At 53.3% G+C, this 16,523-nt stretch overlaps 8 protein-coding genes across 8 annotated transcripts; 3 read left to right on the top strand and 5 right to left on the bottom strand.

Moving 5' to 3' along the window:
- Positions 1 to 383: 383 nt before the first annotated feature.
- AB675_543 (Peptidyl-prolyl cis-trans isomerase cyp15) lies at positions 384 to 2,243 on the top strand (the record flags this gene model as incomplete). The annotated part of the gene is made up of 1 exon (XM_018145651.1): positions 384 to 2,243. One exon carries the CDS (start codon positions 384 to 386, stop codon positions 2,241 to 2,243), a length of 1,860 nt encoding a protein of 619 aa, XP_018006045.1.
- A 428-nt stretch (positions 2,244 to 2,671) lies between these two features.
- On the top strand, positions 2,672 to 4,373 carry AB675_542 (uncharacterized protein; the record flags this gene model as incomplete). The annotated part of the gene is made up of 6 exons (XM_018145640.1): positions 2,672 to 2,742; positions 2,796 to 2,931; positions 2,981 to 3,151; positions 3,196 to 3,314; positions 3,361 to 3,483; positions 3,530 to 4,373. 6 exons carry the CDS (start codon positions 2,672 to 2,674, stop codon positions 4,371 to 4,373), a joined length of 1,464 nt encoding a protein of 487 aa, XP_018005941.1.
- A 460-nt stretch (positions 4,374 to 4,833) lies between these two features.
- Positions 4,834 to 7,477, top strand: AB675_541 (uncharacterized protein; the record flags this gene model as incomplete). The annotated part of the gene is made up of 3 exons (XM_018145629.1): positions 4,834 to 5,009; positions 5,057 to 6,719; positions 6,827 to 7,477. The coding sequence occupies 3 exons, from the start codon at positions 4,834 to 4,836 to the stop codon at positions 7,475 to 7,477; spliced, it is 2,490 nt and encodes an 829-aa protein (XP_018005868.1).
- A 1,788-nt stretch (positions 7,478 to 9,265) lies between these two features.
- Positions 9,266 to 9,964, bottom strand: AB675_540 (Eukaryotic translation initiation factor 2 subunit gamma; the record flags this gene model as incomplete). The annotated part of the gene is made up of 1 exon (XM_018145619.1): positions 9,266 to 9,964. One exon carries the CDS (start codon positions 9,962 to 9,964, stop codon positions 9,266 to 9,268), a length of 699 nt encoding a protein of 232 aa, XP_018005760.1.
- Positions 9,965 to 9,990: 26 nt separating this feature from the next.
- AB675_539 (Eukaryotic translation initiation factor 2 subunit gamma) lies at positions 9,991 to 10,896 on the bottom strand (the record flags this gene model as incomplete). The annotated part of the gene is made up of 2 exons (XM_018145607.1): positions 9,991 to 10,282; positions 10,367 to 10,896. The coding sequence occupies 2 exons, from the start codon at positions 10,894 to 10,896 to the stop codon at positions 9,991 to 9,993; spliced, it is 822 nt and encodes a 273-aa protein (XP_018005978.1).
- Positions 10,897 to 11,369: 473 nt separating this feature from the next.
- AB675_538 (uncharacterized protein) lies at positions 11,370 to 12,264 on the bottom strand (the record flags this gene model as incomplete). Its single annotated transcript, XM_018145596.1, has 2 exons — positions 11,370 to 11,645; positions 11,728 to 12,264. The coding sequence occupies 2 exons, from the start codon at positions 12,262 to 12,264 to the stop codon at positions 11,370 to 11,372; spliced, it is 813 nt and encodes a 270-aa protein (XP_018005696.1).
- Positions 12,265 to 12,770: 506 nt separating this feature from the next.
- AB675_537 (putative oxido) lies at positions 12,771 to 14,010 on the bottom strand (the record flags this gene model as incomplete). Its single annotated transcript, XM_018145586.1, has 3 exons — positions 12,771 to 13,067; positions 13,149 to 13,488; positions 13,622 to 14,010. 3 exons carry the CDS (start codon positions 14,008 to 14,010, stop codon positions 12,771 to 12,773), a joined length of 1,026 nt encoding a protein of 341 aa, XP_018005351.1.
- A 722-nt stretch (positions 14,011 to 14,732) lies between these two features.
- On the bottom strand, positions 14,733 to 15,755 carry AB675_536 (uncharacterized protein; the record flags this gene model as incomplete). Its single annotated transcript, XM_018145576.1, has 2 exons — positions 14,733 to 15,242; positions 15,297 to 15,755. The coding sequence occupies 2 exons, from the start codon at positions 15,753 to 15,755 to the stop codon at positions 14,733 to 14,735; spliced, it is 969 nt and encodes a 322-aa protein (XP_018005414.1).
- Positions 15,756 to 16,523: the final 768 nt, after the last annotated feature.

The raw sequence follows: 16,523 nt of genomic DNA, 5'->3' as shown, positions 1-16,523 counted from the left end.
CAGGCTCGGTGGACGTTTTTTGGCCGCCTAGTGGGGTACCACCGTAGTTTTGGAGTCGACCGAATTGGGAAGGTGACCTGCCTTTGCGGCACTTTCATCTGGTCCGCGGCCGCATCTGCCTCGAATTTATTCTAGTAGCTCCTCCAAATTACGCTAATTTGCACGCCTCGCGTCTGACCACCACTCGTCCGATTTTGACGCTGCAACTTTGTGTATACTCGCTAGAGACACGCCTCTCTTCTCCAGCCGGTCATTCCTGGTTAAAAACGTGCAGCTGACAATTCTGGTCCTGCTGTTCATCATACTCCGATGTATCAGGCACTCAATCTCTCTTGAATTTGCGAACAGACCATTTCCAGCCAAGACTTGCCGCTGGATCGAGCATGGCGGAGAATGGTGGTCTCAAGAGGTCGCGCTCTCCCCAGGACGACGGCAGCGACTCCTCGGACGACGACTTCGGACCAGCACCGGCTTTACCCAGCACCACCGCTCCCAAGAAGAAGCGGAAGCTGGCATACGAGTCGCTCTACATGAATGCTTTGCCGAAAGGCGTCCGGTACTCCAAAAGTCTGATGCACAGGGAACAGTTATCGACCGTCACTGTAGCGCCCTCTCCTGCAGACTTTGTCATCACGACCTCTGTTGACGGTAGAGTCAAGTTCTGGAAGAAGGCTGCTTCAGGTATTGAATTCGCAAAGGAGTACTCGGCGCACGAAGGCCAGATCCTGGACTCTGCGGTCAGTACAGATGGAGCCCTGTTTGCCACGTCTGGAGACGTTGAGGACAGAACCATCAAGCTCTACGATGTTGCCAATGTGGATCTGCTCGCAATATTCATCCTCGAGGAAGCAGCTCAGCGTCTATGTTGGGTCCATCGATCTGGCGCCTCGCCGCTTCTGGCAGCTGCGGTGGGCAAGAACATCCACATCTATGATGGGCGAGGTAATGATTCCAAGCCCATTCACAGCGTTACCTCGGTGCACAGGGGAGACGTCACTGCCATGGTGTACAATCCAGCCTATGACTGTGTGGTCTCAGCGGACGCAAGTGGCATGGTAGAATATTGGCAGCCAGGTGGAAGCTATGAGAAGCCAGATAACGTCTATTCGATGAAGGCTCAGACCAACTTGTTCGACTTCAAGAAGGCCAAGACAACACCCACGGCTCTAGCTGTCACGCCATCAGGACATCAGCTTGCCACGATATCGTTCCCAGATCGCAAGATTCGTCTTTTTGACTTTGCTTCAGCAAAGCTAATTCGTTCTTACGATGAGTCAACCGAGACCCTGACAACGATGCAACAAGCTGGGACAGGAGCAGTGAAGCTGGAAAGCGTCGAGTTCGGGCGAAGGATGGCCACGGAACAAGCATTGGAGTCCTCCTCTGTTCGATTTAGAGCTAACCTAATCTTTGATGAATCCGGCAACTTTCTCCTTTACGGTGCACTGCATGGCATCAAAGTTGTCAATACTCTCACAAATCGAGTCATGCGTATCTATGGCAAGGACGAGCCATTTCGGGCATTGAATCTAGCTCTGTACCAGGGCGCTCCACAGAAGAAAGAGTTGACGACCATCGCAATGGCTGCGTCGGCTAATCCACTGCTCGAGGAATCACAAGAGCGTGATCCGATTTTGTTTGCGACAGGGTACGGGAAAGTCAGGTTCTACAGTTTCACCAATGACGAGGACGCGTCGAAAACGACCCGAGATGTGTATAATGAGAAGCCGAAAACCGCCGTCAAGCAGAAAGCAGAACAGGAGAAGATAGTCCAGACCGGAACTGGAGCAGTGCTGCATACATCGATGGGCGATATCTTCTTGCGGCTGTTTCCTGAGAGGGCTCCACTAGCAGTAGAGAACTTCGTGACACATGCGCGTACTGGCTACTACAACAACACCATCTTCCACCGTGTCATTCGGAAGTTCATGATCCAGGGCGGCGACCCTCTTGGAGACGGAACAGGAGGCGAAAGCATTTGGGGCAAGGACTTTGCGGATGAGATATCGGATCTGAAGCACGACAAGCCATATCGTTTGAGTATGGCTAATGCTGGGCCTGGGACTAATGCTAGCCAGTTCTTCATTACAACGGAGAAGACACCATGGTTAGATGGGAAGCATACCATATTTGGGTCTGTGACGAAGGGAATGGATGTGGTGCATGCGATCGAGAACACGAAGGTGACAAAGGAGAAGCCGGAGGTGGATGTGAAGCTGTTGTCGATCACGATTGACGCGTGATCTTATGAATACATAAGGTAATACATACCTAAAGGTTGCCTGGCCGAAGTGGTCGATACAGCCGGGCCTGCCACAGCATTCGACAATCAACGCTCTCCGAGGACTGGTCGCTTCTGTCACTAGCACTTCACCGTGAACGCCAGGTAAGGATCAGGTGAAGTGTCTCTTGCCTGTCTGGGTCTCCTTCCTCTTTTGCTTCAAATCTTCACTTCCTCAGGCAACCGTGACAGCGCTGCCCAAATTTATTGCCCACGTGAAGTGTGAAACGTGACGCTACAGCCTTGTGCACTGCCTTTTAGTGTCTATATCAATCCCTCTTTCCCCACCGACCTCGTTATTCTTTTCTTCCACCTTACAACCCACACAGTGTTCGAAGCATCGCCTTGGACGGCATTCTCTTCCATCCAAAGACTGCTGTGGGAGCAGTCATGTTGCTCCTCAAAGTCTTCGTCGCCCTTGCTGGGTTTGTGGCGTTGGCTCTAGCAGATTGCTGCGACTGGTATGTTGGTCCGATTGTAATGCTGATGAGAATAATGCTGACGACTGGCCTAGGGAAGGCTGCACCCCTGATGTCAATCACGAGTATGGCGGGGGCGAGTGTCCTCCCAGACGCAGCATGGTCGGCGACTACTGTGACTACAAAGACTCTCAGCTGCCTGAGGAGGCGCGCACCGCCCATCCATGCAAGGTGAGCATTCAACCAGATTGACTGCAACCACCACTAACATCCGAATCAGTCCTTCTGTCAGATCCGCACAAGCTTCACATATTCTGGCGAGTACCCCCTCGGCGGCACTTTCGGCGCTGGCTGGAGACAGTATGGCAGCTCGCAGTGGATGCGCTTCGGCTTGGATTGGACGGAGCCGATTGCTTTGCCGGATCTTCCTTTCGGCGTGCTGGCTCGAGACGTAAGTTAACGCGATCATTATGAGTACCGATACTGATCATTCAGGTCTCTGGTGGTCTGTCTCATGCTAGTCGTGGCCTGGCAAAAGTCGACCACATGGACATCGAGCTCGATGATGGGCAGTACGGATACTTCACCTTCCTTCCAATGAACAAGGAAGTCTGGTAGGTCGATCGAACTCTGTCATGGATCCAAAACTAATCACAGTAGTGGTACTTATTCCCACGCCAAACCATTCCCGAATTGCGACCGAGATCGTATGAACAAAGGCAACAACTGTGTGGTGGAGCGAAGCAACTACGGCGATCGAAGCGGCTTCTGGTGGTTCGCTCAGTAAGTCCAAGAAGATGTCATGCCGAGCTGTGCTAACACAGAACAGAGACGTAGGTGAACCGTTCGTCCGAGGTCACACTGTCTTTGTGTACACCAATATGGGCGGCGAGCGGCTTCCACGCGAACAGCAGTCGCCACGATATCAATATGCGATGGATACCGGTGCTGCCCTCAATGACAATGACTACAGTGGTTGGATCAAGGTTTGGCAGAACCCGAACATTAACCAGCAATTCGAGGGTGGCTCTTATGGCCCGGACGACAAAGGTCTTACCTGCTTTGGCACACAGTCTGAACCAAATAAACGCATCCGGGATGCCGATGTCATCCACTGCAGCTATGCGATGGGTGCGCTCCTAAAAGACCCCAGCAAACCTCTGCCCATCAAGCGCAACGGCGAAATTCTCAGCTTCGATTGGTACCGCGGTTGTCAAATCCAGGTCGAGTACCTTCAGGACTGGCACGACTCTTGCGTGGTCAGCCAAGCAGAGGTTGCCGCGGCTGCTGGACTGATCAACTTCAACTGCTTGAAGGAGATGTGGGCTCACGGACACACCCGGTTCGGTGTCAAGGGTCGCCACACTCTGAAGACTGTAGAGCCGTGTCAGGCCAATGTCGTGGTCAGTGGAGGACCCGGTAATGGAGGACAGATCAACTGTGGCTCGAATTGCAAGCTGGCCGCAGATCTCGAGTCAACCTCCTTGAGTGCGCTGGACCGCAATCTTCTGCTCAACTTCGCGGCGAACAACAGCTCGTCAGGCGTTGAATTCGGCGATCCATACGATCCAGAATGGCCCGAGCAGCCATTTAACGAGACTCATCCTGGCTACCGCGGCGAGCTTCCTAGTCAGCAGGCGCGTCTTCAACAGGCGCTTCAAGGCCGCTTCTAAAGGGTGCCAGCAACTGCAATGGATCTTCGCGAAAGAAGTTGCTGGAAAGGTAGGAAAGGGCGCAGGTAAACATGCGAAAGCCTCCACAGTAGGGCGTTAGAATGACTTGGGTTTGGCAAAGCGTCATACAATGGTCATCGTGAGATACTACCTACGCAGGCACCTAGCACAATCTATCAACGACACTCAATTCGTAACATCGAGTACAAAGGTGTCGAGCATCAATTCATTGTAGGTGTAGTCTGGTTAGGCTTGCTCCCTACCGCGCAGCCTCGGGGAGTACCCCGCACCCTTTTTCTCCCCCAAACAAATAAATTCTGGGATTTATTTTCCGCGACTCGACGCGAACTTGAACTCCACCTCCACGTCCCTCTGCAGCTAAGCCGCGACTTTGTTTCTTTACTGCGCCTTCCTAGCAGCTCCAAGCGCGCTGAGCGCATGCGCGACCGCGACCGCGACAATGGTCAGACTCAAGGTCAAAGCGCACGTCCTTGCCGAAAGCGAGTATGCGAAATCGTCAACCTCGACTCAAGCCGTCGGTCGCAAGTTCATCGTGATCGTCAGTAACCCGGAGGCATGGCATGTAGGTACACTGGCTCAGGAAGTGTCGCGGACTTACAAGCGCATGTACAAGCAGTAAGTTGAGCTTCTCCCACGCGACTGCATCGCTAATACAGTATAAGACAACTGGGTCAGGTTAAGAGTATAAAAGACCGAGAAGACTGCGACCTCGATCCCGAGCAGCTGGTCTCCGATGTGCTGTTAGACGAAGGCAAGGCTGCCAGTGACGGCTATGATCAAGAAGCTGTCTTCATTGTTGTACACGAACCAGGTCAAACGTTGCGACATGATTCAGTCCTCGACTTGTCACTTCCTCACTACCAGAATCGACCTCGTCCCACTCCACCGAGATTCACAGATACGACTTCGACTTTGGGCAAGCGCACCTACAGCAATGTTGAGGCTTCTGAGCAGTCGTCGGATAAGCGGTCGAAGCTCCTTGAGATTCCTGAGACGCAAGAAGAGCCTGTACCTACGATCGAGCGCTCGCCTGAGCTGATACGACAGACTGAACGTGATGAGGAGGATGACGATGTCTTTGACGACGCTGCGGAGTCACAGGACAACTTGAATGCACATTCTGAGGCGACGTCATTCAAGAAGTCGCAATTCCCACGTACACCTTCCGGCAGTCTACTACCAAACGGGGTCAGCTCCTCAACAGCCGACAAGTTCAAGTCGTCCTCACGAAAAGATTTGTACGCTCCGCCAGAGTCAGATATCGAGGATTCGCAGATGTCGCCACATAAGTCCGATGCGCGAGAAGCACAACTGCCGCTCTCACCTTCACCTGTAAAGCCACGCCAGGATGGTGGTCTGTCGCTGACTAATGGTGTGAGTGCTTCGTCGGACGAGAGCGATGGTAGCGACGGTGAAGATGCGACGAGTGACGATGAGACCTCAGAGCCAGCACCGCTCGATGTTCCCAAAATCCGAAAGACTCAATCTGCCTCCGATGCATCGGACAAGAGTACCACGAAAGCTGCAGACAACAAGAAGCGAAAACCTGAGCAGTCGACCGACGATGCTCCCCAGACCAATGCTGCCGGCAACAAGAAGCAGAAGGTTGCCGCACCTGAGAAGAAGGCCAAGAACAAGCTTGACTTGCCACCTTCAACCTCTGGTCGCACATCGGGTGTTGTTTCTGAGCTTGATAGTCCTGGTGAGCAGCTCTCACAGAACCTTTGGGACAATGCAAAGAGTGGCTCGCTGGCGGAGGGTGTCAAAAATGCTCTGGTGAAGAAACCATTGTCTGAAATGACCAGAAATCAGCAAAAGAGGAAGGCGAAGAGGGACAAAGCTTCAAGCTCTGCATCGACCTCGCGTCCGACCTCAAGCGCTGGTGTAGCCAGCGACAGCAACACCGATCAGGTCCAAAAACCTACCAAGCTCAAGAATCTTGCAGAGAAGATACAAGATGCCAAAGTTGCGGCCAAGGATGCTGCATCAAAAGTGGTCGACAAGGTCAAAGCGGATCCGCCCAAAGACCCAAAGACTCCTGCGACTGTCGTCCGGTCTGCATACATTGTGCCGAACGGTATGACCGAAGAGCAATACCTCCAGCTACGCGCTAAGCACGAAGCTACACCTCAGCCGCCCAAGTCGACCAAATCACACAAGAAGAAGGAACCTACACCAGCTGCGCAGGAGTCGAAGGAAACGCCCGCGATGAATATCAAGAAGGAAGCTTCTCCTGAGCTCACAAAGAAAGCGCCCTCAGCTGTCAAGTCAGCCGCCAAGTCTGTTAAGAAGGTCGTTGAGAAGGCTCCCGAAGTGGTCAAAAAGGTGCTTGCGCCTACTAACGGTCATGAGTCGTCAGGCAGCGAGTCCGATGCATCCTCTGATGGAAGCGACGACGACGAGAGTCTTCTGAGGAATCTGAGACCGAGCAGAAGAAGCCGGCACCTAAGAAAGCTTCCGAGACGTCCACCTCGAAGCCAACTTCCAAAGCGAAGGGTTCCGCAGTGGTGAAGAAGTCCAAGGATGAAGAGAAAAAGACAATGCCGCCACCATCTTCCAAGAATACTGCAAAGAAGCCTGAATTGAGCAAGAAGAAGTCTTCCGACAGCTCATCATCCGTGGTCACCACCCAAAGCTCGTCTAGCAAGAGCAGCAAGAAGACCTCGAGAAGCGAGTCTCCTGCATCAGGCGTAAATGCAATCAAGGCCGAGAAGGTCTCAAATCCCACGAAGAAAGTTACGCCGGCTGCTGCTGCCACAGCACCCGCAAAGGAGCAGGAGAAACCTCTGACCCAGCTTCAGAAGCTACGCCAGAAGTTGAACTCTGCGAATGGCAGCCCAGCCAACAGCCCCGCGCCCAAAGCTGTTCCGGCGAAGAAACAGGCTAAGCCTGCAGCGAGCTCCTCGGATAGCTCGTCCTCATCCGACGGCGAGAGCAGCTCTTCCTCAGACGGTGACAGCGACGATGACAAGAAGAAGAAGAAAGCTTCCAAGAAGAAGAAGGGTGGCGGTGTACCATTGCAACTGGATCATACGGTCCGAACTGTCACTCCTGAGCTTGACAGTAGCAGTGACGATGAATAACAATCAGCGGGCCATCCGTCATCGCGGGCTGGTCCATCGATTAACGATGAGACATGGCTGAACAACAAGAGCCTCTCTATTCCAACATCTGGCAGAAGATCAAGCTACCAATACCGAAACAGTTGTCGTCACCACCAACAGTTGTGCCGCCGTCGGTGGAGCCTGAAGCTCGAATATCGCTTGCAAGAGCGGTCTTGTCAGCAGTACAGTCATTGTTACCGTCACGAACGGCGCCGTCGTCGGTCCAGTCCGATGCTCAAAATGCGACAGCAACTGCCGAATATGATAAAAATGGTCTACTCCCGTGCCCACTGTGTCCTCTGAGACTGACCACGAAAGGGAATCTCAAGATACACCTGCAAAGACACACTGGGCGGAAGCCTTATGTCTGCTCGTATTGTCAAAAGGCTTTCCACACAGCCAGTGAGCTGGAATGCCATATCCCAACGCATACAGGCGACTGGCCGCATAAATGTAAAGACTGTCGATCAGGCTTTGCCACTGCGAGTCAACTTGAGATCCACAAGCGAAGACATACTGGTGAGAAGCCATTTGTGTGCGGCGATTGCGGCGCAGCGTTTGTCGACAATAGTCACCTCTTACGGCACAAGTTGAAACACAGTGGAGAGAAGCGTCATGTATGTAAGACATGTAAGAGGGCGTTCGCTCGGCTCGATGCTCTGCAACGACACTATCGAGCCGGAGACAATTATTGCGTACCTTGAGCAGCGCGGCAAGTGCAGGCAAAGATGGATTTCGAAGGTCAGCTCTCGAGCACTCTAACCTCGTCAGAAGGACGACTGCACAAGATGGGCAAAGCAGCTTCAAGTTATGGCACCGATCACTGCTGACTCAGGCTGAGTAGAACTTCAATAAGACTTGCTGATCTCAAATTGTGCCCTCTTCATCCTGTCGCTGTCGTCTCCTCCCAGAATTGCACTCCGAGTTGTGTCTAATGCTCGTCCAACATATGATGCCTGGTTTGCGCCGCTATGTTTTCCCTCTCTTCAGTCGATCCTGTTCAATTGATTTTCGGTCACTTTCTCCCTGCCAACAATGCTACCTGCCACACGCTGTGCGTATGCTTCACGATGCAGTGCATCGCTGATGCTCGACAGTATAGTGGGAGGAGCAATATGCATACCTTCACTGCCATTCTTCGCTCTTTTTGCCCACCTGATCATACAACTCAAGCTGCTGCAATTCTCTGGCCCTTCTCAATAAGCCGCCAGCCATTGTTCCCAGTGCTCACAGCGCTGTTCCTCTGGCTTCGGCTAAACGTCCAGAGCGGCAATTCCACCTCCCTCACACTGCCTGTCGTTCAACTGGTTTTTGTACAACGCCAAGACAGACGTTCTGAATTTCGTGATACATACTTAAGGAGGCACCCAGTAGTTCCAAAGGCATATCGGCATCGTGCTAGGAGAAGGCAAGAGCAAGTCTCAATCCATCACGAAGAAGGGCTATAGGTGAGTTGCACGTGAAATGAAGATGATGTGCTTTCAATAGGAAGGCTCGTCGTTGGTCTCTCACTCCAGTGTCATTTAGCACTACTGCTACTTCCTATCATGCAGGCACAGCGGCCTCCCTGGGTACCGATGCATGCTGACCTGAATGAAAATGCTCATGTTCGTCAACTTCAACATTTTCGCATCAGAGGCCTCCCACCCAAAGGAAACCTAGAGCCTCTATCAATGCTCGAAGTTCATCTCCCTCCAGTCTTTCCATTTCAGAGGCCGCCCCGTGTCCGCCAGAGGTCGTCTCAGAATTCGAACCTACAGAGTCCTCCTAGGACATATCCGGCTCGACCGTGTTACCCGCCACGATGTTTGCCCAGCCAATCAGGCGCCAGTGCTTCTCGATCCTTCTCGACAAGGCGATCTTCTCACCAATAGCCGTACATGCCGGAGTCGTAAGCGTCAACTTCGCAGCGTCCGCCTTGACACCCATAACCTTTGCGCCCGTAGCCGTGCTGCCGATGTTCACCATGAGGACTTCGTTCTTGGCAAGTTTCGCGACCTTGGCTTGCTTGCCGTCTGCGGTTTTGACTCCCAAAAGGCGCCGAAGGAGGAAGTAGTTCACTTCGATCTCGATGTAGATCTCGGGTAGTTGGCCTTTCAGGCCCAGGACGTGGCCGACGAGGCGGTCGGCACGGCATAGAGTGGGGTCCACGCGGGTGCCGACACCGATGAGGCCACCCGGAACAGCGAATTTGAGGTCGTTGTGTTCGGTGTAGAGGGAGACCACCCGGGAGAGAATGGGTCGGCAGACTGTTTGGCCGGATTCGGAGCGGGTGATGATGCCGGGACGGATCTCGATCTCGTCGCCGAGTTTGAGAACACCCGTGAGGATAGAGCCACCAGCGACACCACCCTTGAGGTCCTCGATCTCGGCGCCGGGCTTGTTGACGTCGAAAGAGCGAATAATGATCATGTGTGGCGCGGTAGAGAAGTTGCGGGGTGGGACGGGGATTTGGGTGACGAGCATCTCGTTGATAGCATCGATGTTGTACTTTAGTTGGGCGGAGATGGGAATGATAGGCTGCCGTCGGCGACGGTGCCTTTGATGAATTTGAGGATGGATTCGTGGTGGGTGGCGGCGTTGTCTTCTTTCATCAAGTCGACTTTGTTCTGGAGGATGATGATGTGGTTCAGCTTCATGATCTCGATGGCCGCTAAGTGCTCAGAGGTCTGGGGTTGGGGGCAGGTTTCGTTGCCGGCGATGAGGAGCAGGGCGGCGTCCATGACCGCAGCGCCAGACAGCATGGTGCTCATGAGAATATCGTGACCGGGGCAGTCGACGAAGCTGGAGCAGGAAAACATATTAGCCACAGACACAAAGATACATATTTTTACGCCCCAGGGCGGGCTCTGTCGGGCAAATACTTACGAAACATGGCGAAGCAAGCGATATGTGCCTGTGCAGCCATCGCGTTCGCAAGGCGGGTCAACCTCTTTCTCTGACTTGAACGAGCGGTAACACGTAGGTCTAGGGCACTCCGGGCTGTCACATTTGTAGATCTTCGCGTTCGCATAACCCAATTTGATGGTGATGTTTCGCTCCAATTCGTTCTTGAATCGGACAGTCTGGACGCCGGAAATGGCTTTTACGACTGTTGACTTGCCGTGAGCGACATGGCCGATCGTACCGATGTTTATCGTTGCTTGTCGAGCGATGATGTAGTCTGTTAGGGGCGTGAGCGAGCTAATATCGAGATCTTTCGGGTCGGGCTGTTCTGGTAGTGGCGGTCTCGTCACGGCGGGCTCTGGGATGGCTGCTGAGCCAGTATTGGCCTTCAAGGAGGACTTCAGGGGTTGGTTTGTGTCTTCTGCCTGCTCGGTCTCATCGAGGTGCTCTCCGGGAGGACTCCCGGGTTGCGAGAATTCATCGTCGCTGGGTAGGTCGCCGTTTGTGGCCATGGCGGGCTCCTGGTGGGGAAAGTTCTGTAGATTTGGCGCGCAAAAGCGAGATAACGGTGAGCTTATTGTAATTGTGTCTTGATCTCCAGAAACGGGTCTGGGGCGGACTCTGTGGTTATTGTTCAAGAATGAAGGACGAAAGCAAAGTGCACAACTTCTTTTCACAGTGGTTGCGACTCACATTGACTCACTCGAAAATCGCCCGCACTTGCCCGGATGGAAGAACTTAGCTCCGCTGAACGCCAAGATTTATGCATTCGGCTCCTGCTTTCGAGCCTCCTGTTTGCTTCCTTTCGACATACGCCGCACAGCGGCCTCCCTGGAGTGCTTGTGAGTTTAGTCATGCAAACTTGTGTCTACTACGATGGAGTCGTGTCTGTCACGAGCTTCACTAGTTCTTGAAACTTTGCACGTCACCAGCGGACTCCCGAGCGCGCCTTCTGTCAACCGCTAATCCCAAGCCCTACGTTCCTTTACGGTGCCTTCCTTGCAATGACCACCCTCAGTGGTGAGAACCAGTCAAATCCCTGCTTCTTGCCGTCTGCAAGCTCCTGCAAGACTTCCTCTCCCAGTCTCATTGAAGTAGCCATGTCCTCCATTATCGCAAACTCGTTGTCCGTCCAGTGTTTTCGCAAAGCTGGACTCGGCTTGTCTACATTGATCTGAGAAATGTCGACCATTCCATGTCGCGCCAAGGTCTCCGACCGTGCTGCTATCCACTCGAAGCTGGAATCTGGTACTCTCTTCTTCTGGGACACGCTTAGCATGCTATGCGCAAGCACTTGGCACATCAAACCCGCATTATACCTGAGCTCTTGGAGATCGACTTACCATCATGCTGGTACCGAATGTGTTCCACTTTGGATCAGCCGCGCCATTTGAAGACGTCCACTGACGAACCCCATGAAGCTCGTCCCACTGCAGATATCCGCCCGGCTTGAGAAGGGCAAGGAAAGTCTCGATCCATGGATCTGCGTTGCCATCTCGGATTGCACCCAGCATTAACCGACAATGCACGACGTCAAATCCGCCTTGCAGTCTCTCGGGCACAGCTGCAGCTGCTGCGTCCAACTTCTCGAATTGGACATTCGAGGGCCAGTTCTCTTGGCGCGGGAAAAAGGCGTCGGAGATATCGAAGCCAGTAAAATGTGCTCTGGGATGGTTTGCGGACTCCTCTACCATCCATAGGCCATTCCCGCAAGCGATCTCTGCAACTGATGCTCCAGTGCCTGCGTCTTGCAGGTGCTTCGCGATCGTTGGATGTAGGTTCCAGCCTAGTTCCCGTTGCCACAGGAAGTGCTGGGCCGTCAGTCTGATAGAGCTGTGAGTCTCGCGCGTTAACACGTATGTGTCCCCCTTGTGCTCCATGTCCTTCCGGTGTGTCCTGTCCAATTCCCCTCTGCGAGTCCAGCTGGCGAAGCGAGTACCATAAGTATAGTATACCCCGCCCCACGGTATGAATTGAACGAATACGAGCTTTTTCTTGGCCGTGCTCCGATGCGTGCAGGGGGCCTGCAAGATTCAGTAATCGTTGCGCTGTGTACTATAGACTCGAAGAACATACTTGTCATGTCACAACGTGTGATCGCAAACGATGTGATTGCCTTGCCTGGACCGCGGCCCGAGACAACCACGGCACGAAATTCGTTGAGCAGCCTGCTAGATCGTCCTTTGAGACCACGCTGGAGCGGCACGCTATCTGTTGTCATCACTCTGCACGCATCTTGGCCTCACAATTCTTACGCCCAATCTGCACAAATCGTACCTCAGCGCCATCACTGCGCATTCCAATACTTCGAACACGCCCACCGATTCCTGGTCTGCCAGAGTATTTCAAGTCGCGAGCCTACTATACATCAACCGCCACAAGACCCTCATGCATACTCTCTCGTAACACTCTCACACCATTCCCAGAGTTTACATCCAACACTGTCCTTCTCGCCTGCTCGCTTCGCCTCGGCCAGCATATCTGGCCGCATATCGCTCTTCCGGCCCCAAGGCACGACCCAGGCGCCTTGATCATTGGGCAGGGTAAGCTCTGGTGAGAGGCCGCAGTATAGCTCTGTATAGGCGCCTTGTATAGGTGGGTGCACCAGAGCATAAATGAGTCGTTGAGGTAAGCCGGACAGATGACGTTGGAGTTCGCTTCGGAGGTTGCCTGGATTGTAGCTCTGTGCGTGGTTAGTCGAATTTGCTCTGGCCCGCCACCTGTCATCGACGTGTGTGTTGAGGTCTGGGCAAGGGGGACTTACGTCGTGCAGCACGCCATCGTCATTACCATACCTATGACCAAACTCGCTTCCGAGATAGAAGTTGGCAGCCTTGCTAATCGCATACGCCATCTGCGGATTGTCGATGGCATAGACAAGGTCTTTGTTGTCGGGTGTCCATGCAAGACCGGCGTGTGGTCTGCTCATGAATGAAGCACTGCTGCCAGCCCAGCTGACTCTGACCGTGCCCGGCGCAGACTTCTCGGTTTTGGCAGTCTCGCGAAGTGTCGGCAGCAGCAACTTTGTGAGGAGGAATGGGGCGTAGATGTTGGTCACGTACTGGAGGTCAAGACCCTGGGCGCCGGTCGAATTGGGCGGTGGACTATTCACGAAACGGTCAGTAGGTCCACGGCAAATCAGGCAGACAACAAGAGTTGGCTACTTCGCGAACTCGACGATGAAGGTGTGATTGAGAAGCTCAATCAAGCAAGTGCTTCTGTCGCGGAAGGACTCACGTCATTACCCCAGCATTGTTGTTCAACCAATGAAGCTTGCCAGACTCATTCCTCCGGTGGAAGTCCTCGACCGCTGGCTTGATGGTCGTGAGGTCCGAAAGGTCGACCTTCAGAAAGTGGAGTTTGCCCGAGGATTGCGGGTGCTGAGCAGTGATTCTGTCAATCGCGGCTGAAGCCTTTGATTCAGAGCGTCCAACAATCCAAACGGTACCATTTGCGCCATACAGGATGGAGACCACTTCTTGCCCGACACCTGCGTAGCCTCCAGTAATCATAAACACGCGGTCGGTCTGGTCCGGTAAGTTCCTCTCTGTTAGTGGTGCGGGTGGCACAAAGAATTGCTGGCCGAGGCCATTGCGCAGGATGTACCAGATGTACGAGAGTGCCATGATGGGTTGTGTTCAGAGCGAGGTCGATTTCGTGGTATGAATAGTCGAGACTGCTGAGTTAAGAAATGTGAGGTTGTCTCAACAGCTATCGCTCCCTTTTGATATGGCAGGAGCACATGTCGATTTTATACCTAGGTAGTGAGGTCATTGCTATTGCCTAGCTTGGGTATTTCTCGTACGCGGCTTTCCCTAGACTGGGTCGAACTCGTGTCTCTTGTTCGGCTGTCAGCGATGTTGTTACAGTGTCTCTAGCACAAGGCAGCCACGTTCCATCGTCACTGCTCCTGCCTCGGTGGCCGTAGCTTAATGCATTGAATGAGGTTCATGGTGGAGTGCCAATGCTCCAAGCGAATCAAAGTCAATCAAAATTGTATATTCGGACGTGTTGCCGCCTATTTCCGGGCCCTTGCATGATGTTGAGGATTGGGGAGGGCTTGGAAAAAGGCGTCGGGGTCGCTTAGAAAAGCTTGAGCTAGGTGCTCCATATTCTTGCCCGGGCGAGCGCGGACGAACTGATTGCGATATTGCATTGTTGGACGCATCCATTAAACTCGAATCGACTACTACTTGCAGACTGTTCTGGCTGGCAAGCTATGGGTTGCGAGGAGTCAGCAAGCTCGTGAACAAAACTGCATCGTGGTGTCCATTGCTTGTTCGGGCATGACTTGCAGTACTATGACTTCTCAAGATGACTTGAAGGCCTCCTCCACGATTTCTGCATCTCAGGACGCTGAGCTCTTCGTAGCCTCCATCTCAGCAATGAGCCTTTTCGTCACCTCCACGATGTCCTCCTTCGGCAGCCCTCCCACAACATTGTTCAGTGTCTGCTTCTTTCCCTCATAGCTCCCACCCAGTCCCTCTATGAAGTGACTTCCATAGATCATAGGCACAATGCCAGAAATGTCTCCACGACTCATCTTCGCAAAGCCATCATCCGTGTACGATTGCGCGTCCTTCTGCTCAATAGTCCAGTCCTTCTCGGTAGTCCCAGTTGCGGCTTGGGCTGCATCTAGGATGTCTCGCTGACCAATGTGGAAGGAGGACAAGTACACGAATTTGTTGGCATAGTCGGAGAGGGTTGGTGAATGGCCAGACACTGGCAATGAAAGCAATGCTGCGACGCCAGCACCCACCATGTGCCACGTAGTGGTATTGAACTTGACCTTGCCGTCATCATACAACGTCGCCTTGCGGTTGACGGGGTCGATGCTGAAGGCGAGGTTCTTCAACGACTGCATTTTAGGTATGTTAGCAGATAAATCGACGGCCCAGTCCTGGTAACTCACGAAGTCATACCAAGGACCATTTACGATACTGATCCACTTAGTCTTCCCGTTCCCACTCTGCTCGATCTGCCTCCTCAATACCGCTTTGTGGGCATTGACGGTGATCTTGCCGCCCATGTGCGGATGCGCGCCGTCACTGACGAATCCATTGGGAATGATCCAGGTGACACCAGCTTTGATGGCAGCATCGATGATCCGCTTCTCCAGGTCCTTCGGCGCCGTGACTGCTAGGGTAATGATCAGGGCTTCGATGCCAACCAAGGCTTGCTCGAGGAAGGTGTCGGAGTTGTAGTCGCCTTTGACGACCTTCACGTTCTCTGGGAAAGCGGCTTGGGAGTCAGAGCGTGAGACTGCCGTAATGTTGAAGCGCTTTACGGTCAGGAGGGAGGACAGGATACGTGAGCCGACTTGACCTGTCCCGCCAATAATGGCGACGTTTTGGATCTGGTTAGTAGACATCATGTGGTCGAGGCAAGCAGCAGCAGGCTGTGACTTGTGTATTCTCACGGTCCGACGGGTCGCTGATGATCACCGAGAAAGGCATCCGGAGGCTCCTCAAGCCTTATATAGGCATCGTGTGGAAGCTGGAAGGTGCCTCTCAAGCACTACGCGTCGGTAAACAGAGTCTGTACCAACTCGCAACTCCAGGTTCTTCGTCTATTGACAACTGCATCCTACCTAGATAGTCAAGAGCGTCTCCAGGACTCGGACGAATTGGTAAGGAAGGTCTCTGTTGAGCCGACCGCCGCCCGAGCCCCTGCATCGCATGGCTGTGTCGTGCTCCAGAAAGACACGCAACATACGTCTCATAATGCTGTAATCAGATGCAGCAAAGTTAAGCGACTGAAGTCAGAACTCAGATGAAGGCTTATTGTGACCTCAATGCCAGCCAAGTGGGAGATTTTCTCGGCGGCTTACTCATAGTCACGGGACACCCGCCAAAGTGCTTTGAAATATGGCGGCCGCCGATCTTTGGCGCTTCATTTCGCCCACAACAACGACATGATGTGTCGGTAGCGGCATGAAAACGCGCCGAATCGTGTATGCGGTCTCGGGACTTACAGCTGTCGAGTCGCGTCAGGCAGCCAAAGGGTAACATTGCTGTCCTCGTTTGCGCTGTCCGGCGTGACAGGCTTGCTGTAGGCATTAGCTGCGCAGGCATAGTCCCATGAAGCAGACTGTCTCGAGCAATGGTCGTTCACGCTTGCTCCTAGTCTGGAAGAATTT

The sequence above is a fragment of the Cyphellophora attinorum genome (genome assembly GCF_001299255.1).
Source record: "Cyphellophora attinorum strain CBS 131958 chromosome Unknown Contig1, whole genome shotgun sequence".
Taxonomy (NCBI): Eukaryota; Fungi; Ascomycota; class Eurotiomycetes; order Chaetothyriales; family Cyphellophoraceae; genus Cyphellophora; species Cyphellophora attinorum.
Note: the sequence above shows the minus strand (reverse complement) of the source record. Positions and strands in the feature narration are given on the sequence as shown.